Raw genomic sequence first — 22,593 nt, forward strand, 5'->3', positions numbered from 1 at the left:
GCCCACAACATTAAAGATCCAGCAGTATATTTAACTGTGGGCATGGGGTACTTTTTATCCATGTGTGCACCAAACCCATCTGGTGGGTTTGCTGCCAAAAAGCTCTTTTTTTAGTGTCATCTGACCACAGAAGCCGGTCCTGTTTGAAGTTCCAGTCATGTCTGACAACTGAATATACTGGAGATTGTTTCTGGATGAGAGCAGAGGATTTTTCTTGAAACCCTCCTGAACAACTTGTGGGGATGTAGGTGCTGTTTGATAATTTTTTCAGGCTTTCTGGGACTCGAGACTCAAATAATCTCTGCAATTCTCCAACTGTGATCCTTGGAGAGTCTTTGGCCACTCAAACTTTCCTCCTCACTGCGCATTAGGACGATTTAGACACACGTCCTCTTCTAGGCAGATTTGTAACATCTTTAGTTAATTGGAACTTCTTAATTATTGCCCTGATGGTGGAAATGGGGGTTTTTCTCATTGTGATGAATGATTGAGGGAATTTGGCCTTTGTGTTTCCTCATGTTTGTACTCCTGTGGAACAGGAAGTCATGGCTGGACAATTTCATGTTCATGATCACCCTGGTGTGCTAAAAAAATGTAAATATGAATGGGAATATACTTCAGAGATATTTTACTCATTCTAGGGGTGCCAATAATTATGGCCAACGTGTTTTGAAGAAAAACATTTATTTCATAATGTGATTTCCCCCCACTTTCAATTCTTTTCCTTCAATGAAAGGTTAGATTTTTACTCATTTTATGAATTAAAGATCAAAGGATAAACAATGCAGATTTATTTTTACAGCCATCTTTGATCATATTTACCAAGGGTGCCAATAATTCTGAGCACCACTGTAGTTTTTTTACCAAGCAAATGGCAGAAACAGAGACAAACTCCTAGCAAGACCATGGAAGAGGAAATCCATGGCATCTAGAAATGCCACCGGAAGTGGCTTTGAGGTTATGTAAGTTTTGGCAGGTTGTTTTACATTCATTTAATGCACGTAAATTAATAAAGTGATACAGTGAATTATCATCATTTGTGTAAAATCCAGAGTTTGTGCATCCACTGATTCTAATGGAAATATGAAGAAGCCTACGTGGATGATGTAAAAATACAGAGCCCTGCATGACATGCAGAAAATGTAGTCTAGAACAGTGGTTCCCAACCTTTTTTTACGCCAAGGCCCCCCTCCTTTCCGAATCAATACTGCACTCCCCACCCCCCACCTTTTTTTAATTCACAAAAACATTTGTATTGTAGTGTTAATAATTACAATAAGTTAGGCTCCATTGTGTAACAACCAAATTAAAATAATACACATTTATTATTCACAATATGAAAATTTGAAATAAAACCGTTTGTTAAGAGCATGACTCAAACATGCCATTAATAGGTTTATTCAAGTCCTCTTTTATTTTTTGAGTTATTTTTATCCATTCCGCATCTCCCACATATGTGTGTTTTAGCAAGGCGGTCTGTGTTGCAAGTTTGTGAATGAAGATACTTGCCAGGTCACTACTCCACTTTATTAATTTATCCAGTGTAAAACCTGGACACCGCCACACAAATGTGGCTTTTTGTTAATGGCTGTCCTACAACAGGATTTAACACAGAGTAACAGTTCAATACCAGTTACAAAAGATCACAGTCTGTCACAGGCAATTCTAGTAGCATTTTTCATCAATTAATTTAAATTATCCTTTCATTATGTTCTTGCCCGCCATTTTGTGGCAATTTCTTTTTGGCACGATGCCAAAGTTAATTGCAGACTTCTGGTGTAGATCATTTATGAAGTTGTACATAAAGGAATGCACATGCTCATGCCCCAGTAAGCTCTGCTAAATTATAAACCAATGAAATTGGGTGTAGGCGGGGCGACACCCCAATTGTCCAGTCTGCACTCTGGGGTTACTCAGGTAATCTGCCTGGACACATTTGTGTGAAAATCGAGAAGAAAGGTCTCATAAAAAGACTGTAGACAAGTGTCTCACAATCGTAACAGACAGGTAGCCTAAGCATTTATGTGCTATAGGTTTGGTATTTGTTCACAGGTTATATGCAGTTTGTGAAATGGTTTTATTTTATTGTGAAATATTTATTTATATTTGTAAAACACAATACATTTGTTACTCCTCTGCGTTCTCGCTCAAACTGGCCTTTGTATTTGCACATTGCTTCTGTTTGTTTGCGAGTCGAGTTTTCCCTTTGCAAAGCAGATTGTTTGCAAAATGCTGGATTTGTTTGTTTAATTATGGCACAAAATTCACTTGCGAGCAAGTAGTTTTTTTCTCCCTAGGACATAGCTTACATTTTACCGTAATGTTCTTGCCTAGCTGTATCAAAAAAACTGAAGTCACTGGAATAATTCCATTTTGCAAAACTCATTTCTGCCGACATCTTCAGACAGTGTCTACACACCCAGGTGAAAAAAGTACATTTCTATAATGTACTTAAAGTGCTCTATTTCTGTGCTCTAATTTTGTACTCAATATACTAAAAAATTCTTTTTTAGTACTAATTACGATCATCTTAAGAACATCTAAGTGAACTCAACTGTGCTATTTTGAGACAGCATGAAATATGAGCTAAAATGTGTTTTCAATATACTGTCTCTGTATTTAAAAAATATATTTAGCTACCACTTGTAGTACACTATGGGTTCAAATGTACTATAAGTGGTATCTAAATACATTTTTTAAATACAGAGATCGTATATTACAAGCACATTTTAGCTCATATTTCATGCTGTCTCAAAATAGCACAGTTGAGTACACTTAGATCGTAATTAGTACTAAAAAAGAATTTATAGCATATTGAGTACAAAATTTGCGCACAGAAATAGAGCACTTTAAGTACATTATAGAAATGTACTTTTTTTTTACCTGGGCAGCCAACTGGTGCAAAGTTGTGAACTCACTGGCAACTGCACTACTTAACAATTTTAAAAAGGCAGCATTCACTTTTACCTTTAGATGACAAATTTAGATTTTTAAATTCAATATTGATTTATACAGAAATGTTGAACCAATTTGCAGTATGTAATGCAACATTATAAGTAACTGTAATTAAATTACCTAAAAATGAACAGTAATCCCTTAATTTACTTTTTTAGTGGATAAGTAATTTAATTACAGTAACGCGTTACACCCAACACTGTATATATAGTACAGTCATCTGTATATATTCATTTTTACTGGTACAATGCATATCTACTCATTTATTGCATACATTGGTTTTCTCAAAGTTACATTAGAATAATGACACTGATGTATAGCCTGATAACATCCTACCTGACTGTTTTTCTCAAGCACTCTTTACTTAAAATGTGTCCGACAGAAGAGTCAGCAGCGTTCATGCACATCTTTCAAAATAAAAGTCTTGCATCAGAAAAACATAGGATTATGTGTTGTTGTTTCTTTGATCACGCTCTCCGCAACCCACCAGTTGAGAAATAAAACTGGTGGGTTAAAAACTAAATAAAACTAAAATAAAACTGCCCTCTATTCAATATTCCGTTTCACTTGGAAATACGTCACGACACTGTAGAAAAGCCGTTTGCAACTTCCGGTTCACGGGGACTTTAAGGGCCACAGTTGTCCCTCTGAGCAGCTCTGCAGTAATTTCATTTCTCTCCTGTGAAAATGAATTATGGATTGAAAGTGTTTAATGCTTGCATGTAAAGTCATGTTTCTAATATTCTGTGTTCTGTACTCTTGTCTTCAGGCTTCGTCCTTGACGCTGAAGTAGATATGCGTTTGACTCCTCTGGCAGGCTGAACATCACAACACAGTTGCACCAGCAGTTCTCAATGACATCAGCAGATTACATCAATTCATTAATGATTGATTGATTTTCTCTCAAATTGGCTTCTTGAACAATGAAGTGTACCTGAATTATGGTAAACTATAAAGTGAATATAAGTTACAGAATAGGTTATATATGTCTATTAGAATAGATATACTATATTATAGTCTAAATCTTTAGAGTCTGTTTGAATGTTACAGCCTACTAAATATTTCAAGTGCTTCTGCACTTAAATACCTTCAAAATGCTGGTGCAACCGAAGATTCACATCTCATTTCCATTTTTCTATGAGGTGTCATTCTAAAAACTACAAAATCACACACAAAATAATGCTCGATTAATCTGTTCTTAATTTGTTTCTGATTGCATGGCTATATATAACCAGTCATTCAAGTTTCTTCATAATTTTCATAAGTTAAGGTCCAAGTTTTTTTTAAACTATATCATAGACTGCTGTCCTCTCATATTTTCTGTCATCAGATTACATTACACTGTTGTTATCCTTAAGATGAAACATTAAATAATTAGACCATGATTAGAGATGATTTGCTTATTCAACAAATAATCAATATTTTCAAATGATAAAAAAATCAAAAGATTGCTTTGTTACCTTATGACTTCCGTGTAAATTAAACTGAAGTCGAATTTAAATTGTATTGAAACTGTTTATTAACTTCCAACAATTAACTAAACTATGTAATAATTGTTAAAGGACCACGGAACTATAAGTGATTAATGTGAGGATCTCTGTGGTTTATCCTCATGTATAGGTCTAAGAAATTTTAACATCTTTTTGAATGCTATAAATGTTTTTTTTCCCCTAATATTTTGTTTAATTGGACTGAAATTAAATGTTTTTTTCTTTAATGTCATGCTGTGTGAAGCATCTGCACTTTGTATTTAACCACTCATATAGTGGTCGAGGGGATTATTTCATTAAAATAAAGCATTTGTGTTAGCTACTCATATAGCCTTAATTACTGATGATGTTCAAACGATGGAATCAGAAACATTGCAAGGAGCTTGCAAAGCTTTAAAAACTTCAGCACTTTATATTTAATTCTAAAATGAACTTTCTGCTCTACCTTTTATTAAACTTGAACATTCCTGTTTTTAAATTAAAACATGTGGCCAATATTGCCCATAATATGAATAATGAAATACATCCAGGATATGATTCCAAAATAAGTTTATTGCTGACAGATCTTTTAAGGCACATTTATAAGTTCATGCAAATCATGACTTCATTTCATTAAAGTTTGTTTCAAACACATTCAATGAAATCAGAGCTCAGTTTATTACAGTTGAAGATGAAACAGGAGGAAACCCTCAGAAACTCTGAGTCTTCAGTAGCTTTTTGAAGCATTTCTCTTCATAGTTAAAACAGCAAAAACAAGCAAAAATGTAAAGAACATTGAGCGACAAAAGACTCAAAAATGATGACTGGACGCATCATTGGACGGTTCAGAAGATGGTTTTGCTTCATCAGCTTTGGAGCTATGCTGAAACACACACACAATGCTGAATCAATGAACAGTGTTCATCACACATGCAGTGCATTATGCAAAGCCAAAATATGTAAGAACAGGCCGTATAATTAAGTGCTTGTGTCCATAATAAATATCCCAGAATGCCCAGTGTTTGTGGCTTGTTAAAGCATTGTTGTGTGTGTTACCTTGGTTTTAAAGAGCAGGTTTATGACTCCTTTGGAGCGACGGTCACTTGTGCGGTCAGATGGCAGACACACAGACACGCTCTTACTGTCACGCTTGGACCGCGCTGACTCCGCCTCCTCACTCCCATTGGCTACTGACAGAGACAGACCTAAAACAGCAAACGTTCAGTTAAGAACAACAGAAGTGAATCTGAAGAACCACCATGATCCAAACGTATGTGTGTTGTACCTGTAATAGTGGGCAGAGATCTGGAGTTGACGAGGCCGCTGCCGCTCTCGCTCGGCTCGGACAGATTCGTGTCGCTGCGGAATTCCTGCTTCTTGGAGAGCTAGAGAGACAGAGAGTGAAGAAAATAGTTACCATAATAACATCTTCACAATCACTATGAAATAAAAACACAAACAGATTAATGAAGGACCAAACCTGCAAAAATATTCAATGAAATATAGCTGCAAGCAGCAGTTATCGGGGCTCAATCCCTTTAAGGCCTTTAACCACATGAAAGGTTTAATGGTATTAAGTTTTATTTAGCAAGCCTGTAACCACCTCGATCACAGATGGAAAAGACCATTTACAGTCAAAACAGGCCATTTACTGAGGAATTATATGTTTTAAAGCATTTTATCAGTTATCGAGGTTGAGCCAAAAACCTCAGACTAGTTCGCCAAAGTTGGTTTTTGAAATAATCTCCAATATTTAATGAACGATTTGATTGACAGCGGTGGACCTAGAGGTAAAGTTCAACCATAATGGTATGAATGTCGTGGGCCTGTGCAAAAAATTGTGTGATATCCAATCCTTCATGTATGTAAAAAATGTGAAGCATCCCCTGCTGGCCAGTTTCTTTTGAATTCCTCACAGGCCTCTAGGGCTGTGAGTCAAACAAGCTTAGTGAGTTTCGTTCTGATCGAAGTCTGTTAACCTTGTCTGACAGATGCTTGAAATTCATTGGCTAACAGCGGCTGTGTTTTTCGAGACACACTAACGTCCTTGTGCCCACTGCATGCATTAAAATAATAAAAGTATTAGTAAAATGCTGTTTTGAATGGAGTATTATATCACACATTTTATTATTCTTACATTTACCTTTGAATTTATTCTTAGACGTATTTTTTTTTTCAGCACTTATTTCTCTTTTACTGCTTTTATTTTTACATTTATGTATTTGTTTCCCTACATACAGAAATCGCACAACATCTCTCTTGTATTTTTTCTCTCTCTCACCCGTTTGTCGAGGGTGCTGCACCGCTCTTTCTCCTCGCTGATGAAGATCATACTGCTACGACTGGATTTCTTCTTCTTCTTGGATTTCCTCAGTTTCACCTGGAGGAACAGAAAGAATCAGCTGAGCTTGATGATGTCACCCTGGAGAGCTGCAATTCATTGGTCCCGTTTCTGATTCTGTTTTTGTGATTGGTCGAAACATGTTACAGCAGTCACTTCCGGGTGAATATCTTCATCATCCTCACCTCCACTTCAACACCGCTCTCATCCATCACACTGACACTTCCACTGGAACGAGGGATGATGGAGGGAGACGGAGGAACGCAACTGTCCAAAGACAAGCTACAGAGAGAGAGATGGAGATGGGGTTATGTTTGCCATAGAATAATACTTTCTAAAAATATGATGAGAAACAAAACACATTATGCAATGATAAACAATTCAAACAGTATTATGTTACATTGTTGTCACATGACCTCCTCACAGCATGCTTAATTTAGCATAATCTCAGAAATAATACAAATATTAATAACAAACATGAATAAAATGATTCAAATATAAACATTAACACAAGAAGGTCAGAGAAGGTCAAAACACTTTTAACACTTTGCATACAGAAAGTCTGCATTCTGTGCACAGTAGCCATATTAATGTATAAACTACTGAAATAATATAATTATTAATAATATAATATATATATTATATTATATATATATATATATATATATATATATATATATATATATATATATATATTAAAATAAAATATAAAAATAATATGAAATAACAGAAATATTTTCTATAAAATGTCATAATTTAAACAATAATAAAAAAAAAAAAGAAAAGATCAAAAATATTTTTTTATATAAAAAATATGAAATATAGTGCCTCGCACACTGGAATCATTTGTAGGTGTGTCTGATAAAAGTCCAATATAAACCATGTAAACAATATAAACAACAAAGTTTGAATAGTGTGTCAGAATTATACATTTCAATTCTAATATATATAGATACAACATTTTATAAAATATTAAAAATTATATTTTCTATAAAAATACAGAAAATCTGCATTCAATGCACAAGTACCCATATTAACAGATACACTTTTGTAATGTTCAGAGTAAGTTCCTCTGAATTTGGCCATAGAGTGTCATGTGCATGTGGGCGTGGTCACCTGTCCGGGTGCATCTTAGTGGGCGTTCCGCATTCAGATCCAGCCAATGAGCAGATAGACTGTCGGACTGAGCGAAGCATAGAGCGTGGGCGAGTGGACCTTCTCTCGTCCATATCCGGCTAGAAAAGAGGAAGAAGATAAAAACCAGAAAACTCATTATATGTCCACTTCCTCTGATCAACAAGACAGTCGTCCTTCCACATCTGACCAACTTTCTGTGTCTCGCCCTTACCAGCTCTCTGACTCCATACTCCTTCTCCACCTTCTTCCTCAGCTGTTTGAAGCACTCCTCCATGCGCTCGTGGAAAGGACGAAGGTCATCGGTCACTCTTTTTCCATGAAAACTGATTCCTCTGCCCAACAACGGGATCTACACGAGTCAGACGGGAGTTTAAACAGGTTAACCATCTGTCCTCCTAACCCAGTTTCGAGCGTCAAGTCACTTCACAACATGACAGAAATAAAAATCAAAAGAGAAACCCAGTGTCTAAAGTGTCCAGTGTTTCTGACCTGCCATGCGATGAGGTCTTTGAGTCTCATGAGTTTGTCTCTGTCGTCGGGATGTTCGTGTGTGTATTCATCTGTGAAGAACGCCTGGACAAAGACACACACAGATCAAGAACCGTTCTCAGCGTTTGTCTCCGTCTTCTCACACACACTCACTGTCTCTCTCTCTGACCTTCTCGTATTTGGCGAAGCCGCCCATGACGGCGGGATCCACGATGCCGTTGAGCAGCATGGAGAGGGGGTTTATGGGTAAAGCATCGTCACACTGGTACTGGTTGATCATGGTAAGGATTTTCTCATTTGTTTGTCCCATCGTCTCGATGGCGTTCTCCAGCGGACTCACCGTCGCCTGACAGAGAAATAAAGACAAATTATTATATCATAAATTCAATTCGAATTTATAGTGGTATCCACTGCGCATTATGCAGCACAGGCAAAGTTTGATTGTCAGGGACGGACACTCACGTGGGTCGTGCTAATGGCCTCAAACCAGCGCAGGATTCCTGGGAGTTTGTACGCAGTTACGAATGTGGTGCGTTCAATCCACATAGACTGAAGAGAGAGAAAAGAGACAGAAGACAGAGAACTCATGTTGTTAAAGAGAACAGAGAGTGTAAATGAGCCAGTCTGTGTGTGTGTGTGTGTGTGTGTGTGTGTTTCAATGTGTTTGTGAGTGACAGAAGACTCTTCAAAGTGACCAGAAAACTGAGTTCAGTGTGTTATGGCTTTTGGCTTGTTTTGGGGTTTATTTCTTGCTGGTGTTTGGCTTCATAGCAAATTACTAATAGAAGTGGTCAAACATCTCCACCTGCTGTTCAAACTGCACACTGCATAATGTCATTTAATCATCATAGATTGGGTCTCATTTCTGTCTTTCTCAGCTCCTTCACGACCCTAATCATACACAAACGCGGTACTATATTACTATATAATTAACATTGGAGAGATTTATTCAATTATTTTAGCCACTTGTATATGGAAATATTGTTATTAATTTTGCAAAGGAATATAATCAGTGACATTTTCTTTTAGTCTTGTTTCATGTGTTTTATTTGAGTTTATACTGCAATTAATTGGTTTATAATCTCTTCCACACACCAAAAACCACAAAATACTGGAGTCATTTATTTAATCTTATTTTAGGCTTGTTTTATCAGACCACATTGCTTGTTTTTCTAGAGAGATCTGAACATTTTTGAGGATGTATTCCAATTAAAACTGTATGCATGAATTGAGAATTATTAACAACTTTATTGTAAATGCTTGTTCTAAATTTGAAAATAAATAGTGTCAGAAATGATCATTATGGTAAAAATGTATCAAGGCTTTATCAATTAAATGTGCCATGTTTTCTGTGCATCCGAAGATCGCAGACAGTGAAAAGGAATCTTTAGGGTGAAATGATTAGAATATGAACAATAGAGATTATTGAGAGACACTCATGTACACATTATGAAATGAATATGTTAGGACTCACAGCAAACTCATTATCAGGATCCACTTTCCCTTTCCTCACGGGTCTGGAATACTGGAATCGCTGAACGTAGTTCGACTTGTAGAAACTACAGAGAGACACAGAAGACATGAGGAGAAACATGTCAGATCATGACACGGCTGTAGATTTACACTTATTGAATGTGTTTTGTTGTTGTAATTGTTCTGATTGGTCAGTGAGCTGCAGACTCACTTGATGATCTGATCAGGGACTGGTTTGTTCTTCAGGCGTGGAGGGATCTCAAGAACCGGTTGGACAGTAAAACACTGGATATCTGATCCAGACCGGATAAGAACAACACACTGACCATTTATATTTGAACATGTGAAAATATGATTTAAAAAAAAAAAGTTTTTAAGGGATAAAATTAAATTAAGTGAAAAAGAAATTTAAAAAAAATATAAAAATAAAATATAAATAGATATTGATAGATAATAGATAATCATAATGAAAAAAAGAGTAAAGATATAATGACTAAAGACTTATATTAATATAAGTAATATAAAAGCGTTATAATATAATTAAAAATAAGTGAAAAATAAGTGATAAAATGAAACTAAAAGATAAAAAAAGATTAAAATGAGTAAATATATTTTATAAAATAATAATTAAATATTATGTAAATGAGAATGTGTATTTTCAGACTGACCATTTATAAACATGAAAATGTTTTTTTTTTTTTTTAAGTCATATAAGGGCTAAAGTATATAATATAATATAATATAATATAATATAATATAAAATAATATAATATAATATAATTTAATATAATTTAATATAATATAATATAATATAATATAGTGCAAATTTAATAAAAACTAAAGATAAAATAAAATAAAACATAATGATAATGAAAAAAGAGTAAAGATAATAAGCTCTAAAGTCTTACATTAATATAAGTAATAAAAAGAGTAATATAATATAATAATATATAATAATAATAATATAATAATTCATATAATATAATATATAAAAATCAATTAAAAATATATATATGTATATATATATATATATATATATATATATATATATATATATATGCCCACAAAGTATATGTAAAGGATACACTGCATGTTTGAGTTTTTAATGTCGTCTCCAGGCATCGTGGTGATGTTGAGTCTCACAGCGCTGGGAAACTGACTCATCAAATGACCCTGGAAATCTTCCCTGCGCTCGTACTCTTTCCCACGGTGAATGAAAACCTTATTCTGATGAAATGAAATATAACAAAACACATCATAATCTAGATTACAGGATCTGTTAGGACAGTTTTGCCATTATTAAAATAATAAACACACACTGACCCTGAGGAACTGAGGGAAGCCGCATCCGTAATATCCCACAGCGAAGTAGTCCGGCTTGGGCCGCAGGATCTTCATAATGTTCTCGTAAAACTTAGCTTGCTGATTCTGCAGAAGAAATTAATTCATGAAATAAACAAAGAGGGAAAATGCTAAAAAGCTTTTAATGCTAAAACACCAAGAAAGACTGATGTCTAAAAGTGGAAAGCTTATAGTGTGTGTTACCAGTTTCTGTCCGAGAAGCTCGTAATCGAAGACCTCCATCTCAAACTGATCTGCTAACTCCTTACATAGAGTGATGGCCTCCTCCCACATCTGACATGCAAAAAAAAACAGTTTTACAGACTTACAAATTTACACTGTTTAACATTCATATAGTCAGTTAATATTCTACTGTAAGTCCATCTGTAAAGTGTGTGGATCTGCTGACCTTGCCCTTATCAAAGTAGCTGATGATGGTGTCGTAGAGTGTTTCTTTGAGCTGCCGCTGTGACTGAGGCGTCTGATAGTCCAGCTGAAGGGCGCACTGCTCCTCTGACCACTGCAGACACATCACAACATCATGTCAACTCGCATTTGTTTCTATAGCACTTTATTCAATATTGATTTAAAGCAGCTTCACAGTGATGAACAGGAAAATAACAGAATCAATGAAGGAAACTTCATCAAATAGGAGACAGATTCAGTTTGTTTTACTCAGCTCAAGTCAGTTCAGTTCAATAACTGTAAAGTTCATCAATTATGATTCAGCTATAATCAGCTCTACAGAAGACAACAGTGCCGTTATTCAGCACTAATCAAATCAGTGTTGATTCAATTCAGTTCAATAACAGTGTTGATGTTCAAAAATCTGCACGTCAGTGTCAATCTCACTCTTAGAACAAAAGGTTCTATATGGAACCTTAAAGGGTTCCGTCAGGCGATACAGATTTAGAACCTTTTAGTGGTTCAGATCATGGAATCTTTCTATGGATTTAGTTTTAATTCATTCATTTTGTTTGAATTCTTTTTCATTTTAATTACATTTTATGAATTAAACTGCTAGTAAACCCATTGAACATGAAAGTATCATGCAATCATTTTCTCCTTATATAGAGCCTTTTTAGCAAAAAGGATTCTTTAAAATAGAGTCAAGAACCCTAGAGTTCTATATAGAACATTTTGTTTTCATTTTTAATTTTAATTGAATGTTATGAATTAAGCAGCTCGTAAACACTATCACTAGAAAAACTGAAATAACCTGATAAACACAAAAGTATTACACATTTTTCTAAGAGCATTTGTAACTTTCATCTTTTGTTTAATTGAGGTTTGTGTGACAGGAAATAAAGCGAGAGGACGAACTCAAGTGGTTTCTAATGGGAGGAGATGCTGAGTGTAATAAAAGAACATTAGTATAAAGGCATAAACTGTGCAGTGTTTTTGCTGCCTTTCTCATCTGAGAGAGAGAGAGAGAGAGAGAGAGAGAAGGCAGGGTAAAGAGCTGTATAAATCTACTGCCCGGCTCGCAGTAACTGTGCTGATGTCATAAATTTGACCTGGAGGCTTTATCTGCACACAGGGCATCACAGGACACAGTCAGGACGACAGTAACTCAACCAGGGAAGATTTGTCTTATGTGACCCAATCAAAACATCTCTGACATTGTGTGTGCGTGTGTGTGTACAAATGTCCCGACAAAGATAGCAAAACTTGAGATCAGCTACCGGCCAATGATTAATTGAAAAATGATTAATAAACACACCAAAATAATGTTTTAACGTGTCAAAATGCAAACATGTTTCTGTGAGGGTTAAGTTTAGGGTATAAAAATATCATTAGCTCAGTTTAAAAACAATACAATGGAAAGTCCTGATGAAGATGCAAAAATACAATGTGTGTCAGCAAGTGTGTTTGTTCACCTTCAGCAGTTTGGAGTGCAGCAGCAGTGTATACGCCGCCTCGGTGTAGTTTTCTCCATCCAAATGAAGATCCCGAAGTTTGTAGAGGTACCTTGGAAACACACACAGTACATACAAAATTATATATAAATAACTAAAATATATTCTAAAAAAAAAGTATAGATATAAAAAATCTTTGATTTTATAAAGTATAAAATATAAATTAAATATTATATATATATTTATTTTTAATATAAATTTTATTAATATAAATATAACAATATATAATATAATTTATATGATACTATAAAGTATAAAATATAAATGTAATATATATATATATATATATATATATATATATATATATATATATATACTCCATTACGAAATTACACACTTAAGTTTCCATTTTTACCACAAGGAGGCAGTATTGCATAAAGTCATAAGGCACTTGAGGCCATTGTTAAAGAGATTTTACCGTGGTAAGGGGTAAGTACTACATGAAGCAAAGAGCCTAAACACCCTGAAGTGTGGTAAAATCACAGTAAAGTATGGCTTCAAAAGTTTATTCCAAGAGCAATATGATCAAAGAAAACTATATTCAATTCAGATTCATGATTATATATGGTAATAATTGCAATAAGCAATTCTTATATTAAGTTGTATTGCTATTGTACTGTACTGAATAGTGTATATTATATTGTACTGTACATTATACTTACTAAAGCATATCTGCATATACATATACTTGTAGCTGCACATACATATTCTATTCTATTCTATTCTATTCTATTCTATTCTATTCTATTCTATTCTATTCTATTCTATTCTATTCTATTCTATTCACCAAACCATTAAGTGCTGCTGTTCATTTGTCTTACTGTAGATGATATAATATAAATGTAAACTGGTGCAGAATTGATGTTCATCATTATGTGCATGCATGATTTCATTTTATTGTTATTTCTTTAAGCTTGCCTTTATAGAAATCTCAGTTTCATAATATCTTTCTCGCTCATTTCACAGGTCAAACGTCATGACAGGAAAACAATGAAAGTTATAAATAAACTCGATGATCTCTGTTTGTCTTGTATTAAAGCTGAATATTATTTATGTTTCTCAAGGACGTGACACATAATCTGATGATGTTTACTGACAAACTCAATAGCAAACATCTAAGACTATAAACCCTCACGCATTCCTTCATCTCACCCGGGCAATCAGAGTATCAGAGAATTTGCTCACGTTTTACCCAGAATGCATCTCTGCAGTCATTTAAGTTTAATGTGCCTGTAAGGTAGCAATATGTCAAACAACACGGACGCGTCTCGCTCCGTCCCTCATTCTGTCCGTCCGACTGTCTGTCTCTGTGTGTATGCTTGGATGCTTATCCTTTGGATTTTGACATTAATTCAGCAAGACCAAGATAATCTCTGTCAGATTACACAACCACACACACACACACACACACACATACACAGAAACACAACCACTTACAATCACAGTCACACACACACACACTTAATATGGAAATTACCTGATGTACATCCCCTCACGGTTGATGTCCTTGTAGAAATTCTGAAAAGCAATGAAACGGAAACGTTAACTTTGAGCCTTTGTGTTGACATATCTCTGAAGACGAGTGTGTGTGTTTGAGAGCTTCTGATATGTAATGCAAAATTATGATGATGGATTTTGGAATCTTTTGAATATGGCACACACTGCCACAATGCGCATTTATAGAGTTTATTCATACTGTATATTGAAGTAATTTCATTTAAGTGGCGCCGGAGACGCTCTGACCGTTAGACAGAAACAAGCAGAAGTGAGAAGAAACTCAAATCTCAAATGAATTATAAGGAAAAGATAAATATTTATGGGGAGTTAATAAAGAGAGAGACAGTTGTAGGCCATGTGTTGCATTACTGAAGGTTTAATTTGTTAATCACACTAGTGTGTGTGTGTGTGTGTGTGTGTGTGTGTGTGTGTGTGTGTGTGTGTGTGTGTGTGTGTGTTCATTTAGAGGAAACATTCCACCTGGATCTTTGTGGTATTGAATCATTAAAAGCAGATGAAAGCTGACAGATTCATCATAGCCAGAAAATGAATTTGACGGCTGAATTCAAATTTGAAACATAAGGTCATGTGGGAATCACTTCACAATCTTCACAATAATGTTCTGAAATCACTTTATCATGTGTTCATAATTATTTTATCCTCAAAAGCTCGGGTCGTCCTTCATTTGCTTTGGTTCCATCAAAGCTGCGAATTTAATTTATGCAACAAAACAACAACAAAAAAAAACTCGAAAACTATTTATGAATAAAGCAGTGTTTCAATCCCATGTGTTCAGGGAACAAAACTGTGAAAACTGGCACAAAATAGAAAAGGAAATGAAAGTTGTATCCACTGGGGAAGAAACCGTGGCTGTTTTATTCAATGTAATAAATGAGTTGTGGTTTAAAGCCACAGACAAAATGCTACAATGAGGTTCATGAGGGAATTATTCAGTCACATGACTTCTTGTTTCCAGGTCACGTGACATTTTTGATGTGCATCTCGAAATGTATATGATATAAAAAAAACATTGATCCACATTTTGGAAGTTTTATTTGCATCTTGATGTTTCCGTCTGGCAATTTTAATGAGATTATCAAATTTACATATTATGCTAATATATGGATGGAAACCCTGAGGAATTTTTTCACCTGTTTTATCATCCGCCAGGTGAAAATTGCAAGTCTGATCATTTAAAGTAACATCGCAGGACGAGTTACATGCTGAGGTTTAATAGTTTAATACTAATTAAACACTTCCACTGGAAAATGCATTCATTATCAGTTTAATTTTAGTATTAGTTATATTATTATAGCATTTATTAATATTCTGAATTAGCTACTAATTTTATTTAACTACAGTTAACATGAACTAACAATGAACAATACATCTACGGCATTTATTAATCTTAGTTAATTTCAACATTTACATTATTAAAATCAATATCTGCCCTGTAAACCCTAACGCTCAAAATACTTAATTGGTTTGAGTAGGACAAACTTAAATTGAACAAATTCGTTCAGTTAAATTAACTGTTGAGAGTATTTAGAACTTTCTTTTTCTTTTGAGTTCACAGCACTGACATATTTCAAGTAAACTGAGCTGTTTCATTGTTTTGAGTTGTATGAACTCATTTCTTTTTAGACTAACTTAAGTTAACTGAAACTGGGCTGGGGTTTCTATTTCCCAGCATGCTTTGCACATGGCACTCAATGCTAAAATTAAGTGTTATTTAATGTTTTTTTTTTTGTGCAAGATTAATGTTAAGGGAGATTTAGTAGAGATTAATGTTTTGTTATGCTAATTTTATAAGAGTTTCTGTTAATGTGGGTTTTTGGAGAGTGGAGAGTTTCCATCATGGTGACGAGTGGTGCATGCTTTTTTTTTTGAGAGCAGGTAAGTTAAGTGTAAGTTAAGTATTTTAAGTTGCCGTTCTCATTCAATAAGTGCTATACCATGCTATTGTTAACATGTTAGCAAATTAGCAAGTTGGCAAGTTCTGAATTAGTGTGTTATTGCAAGGAAAATATTTACATTGAGATTACCTGATAATTTTAAGTTAAATGTATAAATTAGTGTACTCAAATATTTCAAGTTAAGTATTCATAAAAATGTATGAGTACAAAATAAAAATCTTAAACTTTGTGTTTCTTAGCTTAAAAATTCTCATTCAACTTTTTTGAGTTCTGACAACTTATTAGGGTTTAAAGTGAAGTAAATAACTCATTTGATTTGCAAGATAAATAAAAAATAAAAATAAATATTTTATGTTAATTGCTATCAAAGTGTATGAGTTAGATAACTCAGTACTTTAAGTTAGGAGCAATTAACATGCATGAGTACTACAAACTCAAAACTTGATAGTTCAGCTTACTTAAAATTGGGAACATCATAACTTAAAAAATAACTGATTACCTCAAATGTTTTGAGTTAGCCCAACTTATTCAGGTTTACAGTGTGTTAATATTATTTAACGGACCCGAATTAACATGAACTAACGACAAACAGTTATATTTTTATTAACTACCTATAACAAAGATTTATAAATACTGTAACAAGTGCTCATTGTTAGTTAATGTTAGTTAATGCATTAACTAATGTTAGCTAATGTTACCGTCTTTTATTTCAGTTAGTTGCCAAAGCAACATTTCTAAGTTTAACTACATTTAAAGTTTTCTAAGTTTAGGCTAATCTTTATTTCAATTACTAAAAATTAATTTTTAATTGTTTTAGTTTTTGCTCATTTCATCACAGTTCATTATGGGCAGGAACTGCTTTTAATCCTCCATCCTGTGCTGGAATATTTATCTTCATTTTTGTGTTTGTTAAATATAATGACAGGTCGGTTCAGAAGTTTAGTCGTCCATTTGGACCCATCAGGAGATCGCCGACTCAGTTTAAGCAAAGTGATCAGACCAGACCAATAAGAAAATCACTTTATGTCTGTGACATGTTAAATGAAGTGGTGGGCGGGGCTTACCAGAAGATTGACGGTGCAGCTCATGCGGTTGTTTCGACTGTCATCGCTCATCACCGTGCGGTAGTCAAGGAGACGCTCGAGGAGGCCGGTCACCAGGGTAACGAAGCTGTTCACCTCGGTCAGCAGCTGGGGGCGTCCCTGAGCGCACTCTAGAAGACTGAAGCGGCACACGGTCAGACCTGCTCTGATGCTCTTGGCTTTAGTTTGATTCAGAGATTTTAGGAGGATTTGGAGGTTCTTATGGAGTGAAGCCAAGATTATACAAGACCACAGTGTGTGTGTGTGTGTCTGTGTGTGTGTGTTCTTACATGCTCTGTAACAGCTCCATGTATCTCTCATCTCCTCCGCCTCCTTCCACTTCATGATCCAACTTCAGAATGATCTCGTTCTCAAACTGAGAGGCAGAGAGAGAGAGTTCATTAAAAAGTTCAACAGTGTCAATGTGCATATGCAGTTTACTGTGTGCGTGGGCAGGTTTTTCTATGTTTTTTTTTTTGGAAAACATCTATTAACAAATGCAAAACCTAGTTGTTGTGATGTCCCAACAAGAAAAATCATCAATCAAATCTCAATTCAAACCTAAACATGCTAAAAGACTTGTAGGGTTAGTCTACAGCAGACAAACACTGAATCTACACATAGAGGTTTTTACTTTTTTTTTTTTTTAATTCGAAAAATAATTTAACACATTTTACCATTTTTATATCCAATTCCCTCAGAATTTTTTTAATATTCCATAAAAATATTTAAAAATGTTTTAAATGCATTTTATCGTTTTAAATCTATTTTACTGAATTTATAAATAGTCAATAGAAATATTTTAGCATGCTTAAATCCATTCCAAATAATTATATAAATATTGCAGAGAAATATATTTTCAAATATTTAACAAGGTTTTCCATGTGTAAATAAATTCCTAAGAAATACAGAAATATTCTAGGGAAATATTTTTTAAAAATATATTTCAAAATGCATTTTACCATGTTTAAACTCATTCCTCAGAATTATAGAAATATTCCAAAGAAATATTTATACAGATATTTAACACATTTTACCATGATTACATTTATTCCTCAGAATCATAAATAATCCATGGATTTTTGAAATATATTTTAACACATTTTACCATGTGGAAATCCATTCCATATAGAAATATTCCATAGAAATATCTTTAAAATATTTTAAACACATTTTACTATCATTAAAGCCATTCTATATAATTATAGAACTATTCCATAGAAATATCTTTAGAAATATTTTAAACACATACTATTTTTAAATCCATTCTATAAATTTATTGAAGTATTCCATAGAAATGCCTTTTAAAATATTTTAAACACATTTTACTATTTTTAAATCCATTCTATAGAATTATAGAAATATGCCATAGAAATATCTTTACAAATATTTTAACATATTTTACAGTTTAAATCTATTAAATCTAAATTGGAAAAAACCCACAAATTCAGTCTGTGCCTGGTCTATGCTAATTATAATTAACTTATCCGAACAAGTCCCCACAATGACACACAATATGTAAATGTTTGGGAATGTTAGGTTTTATATAGACCATAAAAGCTTCAGAAAAGATTTAAATAATGTGTTATTTGCATGTTAAAATGTTCAGGATGGGAGTTTAGCTTATTTTAAGCATAAGGGAAATCAAATCGAGGTCTCCATCCTGATATAAACACAGATGCGTGTGTGTGTGCTTGAACCTTTTTGAAGTGTCCGGAGTGGTTGTGTTCACACTGCATCATGTCAAAGAATATGGGGATGGTTGCTCTCCGCAGCTCTTCCTCAGGGATGAGCGTCATCTCCAGGATAGGACCCACCATCCCGGGAATGAAACAGATCTTATTCATACCTTAAAGTTATGAAAGCGAATTAGCATAGACTTTATATTCATAACGCAAGTATCACTGTGTATGAGTCTTACCGAGCTTGTACCACATGTCTCTGATAGCAAAACCAATCAGCCTCCTCATGTCCCCGTATCTGAATGAAAGAAAGCAGGCGTGTTTACGCATATTTTATCATTTCACTACAGTTGTGAGGGCCAGATTTCTGAAAACAGTAGAAATAGAGTGTGTCTGTGAGCAGTTCCAGCTGGTTTAACTGGGATGATTCTGGTTTATGACTCACTTGGCCAAAATCTTGGTTCTTTTGGTGGGAGAGAAATGCTGCAACTGCAAGGACTCCTGGGTAATAAATGCCACAGCCAAATGGAAGTAATTATTCCATAACTACAGAAGAGAGAGAGAAATCATGATGAAATGACATTAGGATGAGAGACGAAAGATTATATCAGGGCTATTAAAACTAATTGAATCTGATCTTGATAAAAGCTCATGCAAGACACAAACACACACACACACACACACACACACACACACACACTGACCTGTACTTCAAAGTTGTTGTTGTCGAGGAACTTGAGGTTCATGGTGTCAGCGTATGTGTTTATCGCTCGGAGGAACACTCTGATTGGACGAACATACCAGGGTTATTATTGTTAAATAAAACCACAGAAAAACATTTCTGTTACTTGAAATCTTTAATTAAAAAAAAAAAAAAAAAAAAAAAACAAATATATATATATATATATAATAAAATAAAAAATAATAAAATAAAATATAAAATAATAAAATAAATTATTTTGTTTCAGCTGATTGTAAGGTAAAATTTCTAACTTGATGTACTAAAATAACTTAAACTGAAACCTGAAATAAAAATCAATAAAAACAAAAACTATATAGACATATTTAAAAAAATTAAATAAAATAAAATTTAAAAAAAGAAGAAAAAACAACAACAAAATGGCAAAAACTTTAACTTTAAAATTAAAAAAGAAAATATAAAAATAAAAACATTCAAAATATGAATTAAAAAAACTACAATACTATCTCAATCATACTAAAATAACACTGGAACATACAAACACATTGATTCTTAATAAAAGTTCACAAACACAAAGACAAACATTAAACTTTTTTTAAGCATGTTTGTTTGACATCTGTATTTCTACAAATGACATCAAATAAAGTATTTGGATAACTGATGTCTGAACATCATTCATCAGATCAAGTGTTTGTATCTGTGTCTCAAATTCTGCAGGATCTTATGTCACATTTCTTCTTCATAAATGAGTCTCAATATCTTTGAATAAGCTGAGTTTTTTTATGTATATCTTCTTTTTCAACACCAGATTTTTTCAAACTGTATAAACTCCAAATGTTTTGTTTGTAAAGTGTAGTAAAACTAGTTTTTGTGCAACTTTATTCAAAATAAATGATGTTTGATTTAGTATTTCCTTATCTATTGACATACAGGTATTTTTAAGTGTGTCTTCAGTGTCCAACTGTTGTTTGTGCTCACAGTATCTGATGATCAGCAGGGTCACAGATGAACTTTAAACCGTGATATTGAATTCCAGGGAAATATACTGAGGTCAATAAAACGCAATATACTGCCACTGTCTGCTATTAAAAAGAACACACAAACAAATACACAAACAATCCATATTTTCACTGAGTCAGTATGTGACGTTTCTCCCTACCTCTGAGTCTGCAGGTTTATTCCTCTCTAAATCTCTCTTTCTCTCTCATTGAGCTCTTGTCTGAAGTGTAATCAATGTTAACATAGTGTTTGTGCTCCTGAAGACTCTGAGATCTCTGGACTGATGGTAGATGTTACTGTAGATCATCTCAGGAGCTCTAGTGTGTTTGTGTTTTTGTGTGTTTTTGTTCTCACCGGTTTTGCACCATGATCATGGTGACCCAGTCAGATGGATAGACATGTTTACCAATGAGATCCTTAAACAACAGAAACGTCTCCATCAGGAAGTCCTGCAAGAACACAAACACAAAATGCTGAATCAAACAGAACCACAGACAGACAGATAGACAGATAGACAGACAGATAGAACAACTGATGGATGGATGGATGGATGGATGGATGGATGGATGGATGGATGGATGGATGGATGGATGGAACGATAGATAGAATGAACGATAGAACGATAAAACGATAGAATGATAGAACCATAGAAGGATAGATAGAACGATAGAACAATAGATAGATAGATAGACAGAAAGATTGATAGAATGATAGAACAATATAAAGAACGACTGATAGAACAATAGATAGAATGATAGAACGATAGATAAATAGAACGATAGACAGATAGAACGATAGAACGACAGAACGATAGATAGATAGATAGATAGATAGATAGATAGATAGATAGATAGATAGATAGATAGATTGATGGATGGAAAGATAGATAGAATGAACGATAGAACGATAAAATGATAGATAGATAGATAGATAGATAGAACGATAGATAGATAGATAGAACGATAGATAGATAGAACGATAGATAGAACGATAGATAGATAGATAGATAGATAGATAGATAGATAGATAGATAGATAGATAGATAGATAGATAGATAGATAGATAGATAGAATGACTGATGGATGGAACAATAGAACAATAGATAGATAGATAGACAGAAAGATTGATAGAATGATAGAACAATATAAAGAACGACTGATAGAACAATAGATAGAATGATAGAACGATAGATAAATAGAACGATAGACAGATAGAACGATAGAACGACAGAACGATAGATAGATAGATAGATAGATAGATAGATAGATAGATAGATAGATAGATAGATAGATAGATAGATTGATGGATGGAAAGATAGATAGAATGAACGATAGAACGATAAAATGATAGATAGATAGAACGATAGAACGATAGATAGATAGATAGAACGATAGATAGATAGAACGATAGATAGATAGATAGATAGATAGATAGATAGATAGATAGATAGATAGATAGATAGATAGATAGATAGATAGATAGATAGAATGACTGATGGATGGAACAATAGAACAATAGATAGAATGATTGATAGAAAGATTGATAGAATGATAGATAGAATGATATAAAGAACGATAGATAGATAGATAGATA

At 33.8% G+C, this 22,593-nt stretch overlaps 1 protein-coding gene across 2 annotated transcripts in view; it reads right to left on the reverse strand.

The window, feature by feature from the left end:
• Positions 1 to 4,977: 4,977 nt before the first annotated feature.
• Positions 4,978 to 22,593, reverse strand: part of LOC125266842 (dedicator of cytokinesis protein 2) — a 114,083-nt gene continuing 96,467 nt past the window's right edge. For both annotated transcript variants that reach the window (XM_048187918.1, XM_048187917.1), the window contains 25 exons: positions 21,355 to 21,449; positions 20,006 to 20,084; positions 19,747 to 19,847; positions 19,541 to 19,599; positions 19,320 to 19,468; positions 17,910 to 17,995; positions 17,602 to 17,758; positions 14,602 to 14,642; positions 13,086 to 13,176; positions 11,615 to 11,725; positions 11,410 to 11,499; positions 11,188 to 11,292; positions 10,950 to 11,091; positions 10,076 to 10,157; positions 9,866 to 9,950; positions 8,854 to 8,940; positions 8,561 to 8,737; positions 8,392 to 8,475; positions 8,114 to 8,251; positions 7,882 to 8,000; positions 6,951 to 7,047; positions 6,706 to 6,804; positions 5,710 to 5,809; positions 5,481 to 5,629; positions 4,978 to 5,307 (listed from right to left, as the gene is read on the reverse strand). In XM_048187918.1, the coding sequence (XP_048043875.1) occupies positions 5,236 to 5,307; positions 5,481 to 5,629; positions 5,710 to 5,809; positions 6,706 to 6,804; positions 6,951 to 7,047; positions 7,882 to 8,000; positions 8,114 to 8,251; positions 8,392 to 8,475; positions 8,561 to 8,737; positions 8,854 to 8,940; positions 9,866 to 9,950; positions 10,076 to 10,157; positions 10,950 to 11,091; positions 11,188 to 11,292; positions 11,410 to 11,499; positions 11,615 to 11,725; positions 13,086 to 13,176; positions 14,602 to 14,642; positions 17,602 to 17,758; positions 17,910 to 17,995; positions 19,320 to 19,468; positions 19,541 to 19,599; positions 19,747 to 19,847; positions 20,006 to 20,084; positions 21,355 to 21,449 (2,595 nt within the window). In that variant the 3' untranslated portion in view covers positions 4,978 to 5,235. The remainder of the gene's footprint in view (positions 5,308 to 5,480; positions 5,630 to 5,709; positions 5,810 to 6,705; positions 6,805 to 6,950; positions 7,048 to 7,881; positions 8,001 to 8,113; positions 8,252 to 8,391; positions 8,476 to 8,560; positions 8,738 to 8,853; positions 8,941 to 9,865; positions 9,951 to 10,075; positions 10,158 to 10,949; positions 11,092 to 11,187; positions 11,293 to 11,409; positions 11,500 to 11,614; positions 11,726 to 13,085; positions 13,177 to 14,601; positions 14,643 to 17,601; positions 17,759 to 17,909; positions 17,996 to 19,319; positions 19,469 to 19,540; positions 19,600 to 19,746; positions 19,848 to 20,005; positions 20,085 to 21,354; positions 21,450 to 22,593) is intronic.

This window comes from Megalobrama amblycephala, linkage group LG4 (assembly GCF_018812025.1).
Source record: "Megalobrama amblycephala isolate DHTTF-2021 linkage group LG4, ASM1881202v1, whole genome shotgun sequence".
In the NCBI taxonomy this organism is placed as follows: Eukaryota; Metazoa; Chordata; class Actinopteri; order Cypriniformes; family Xenocyprididae; genus Megalobrama; species Megalobrama amblycephala.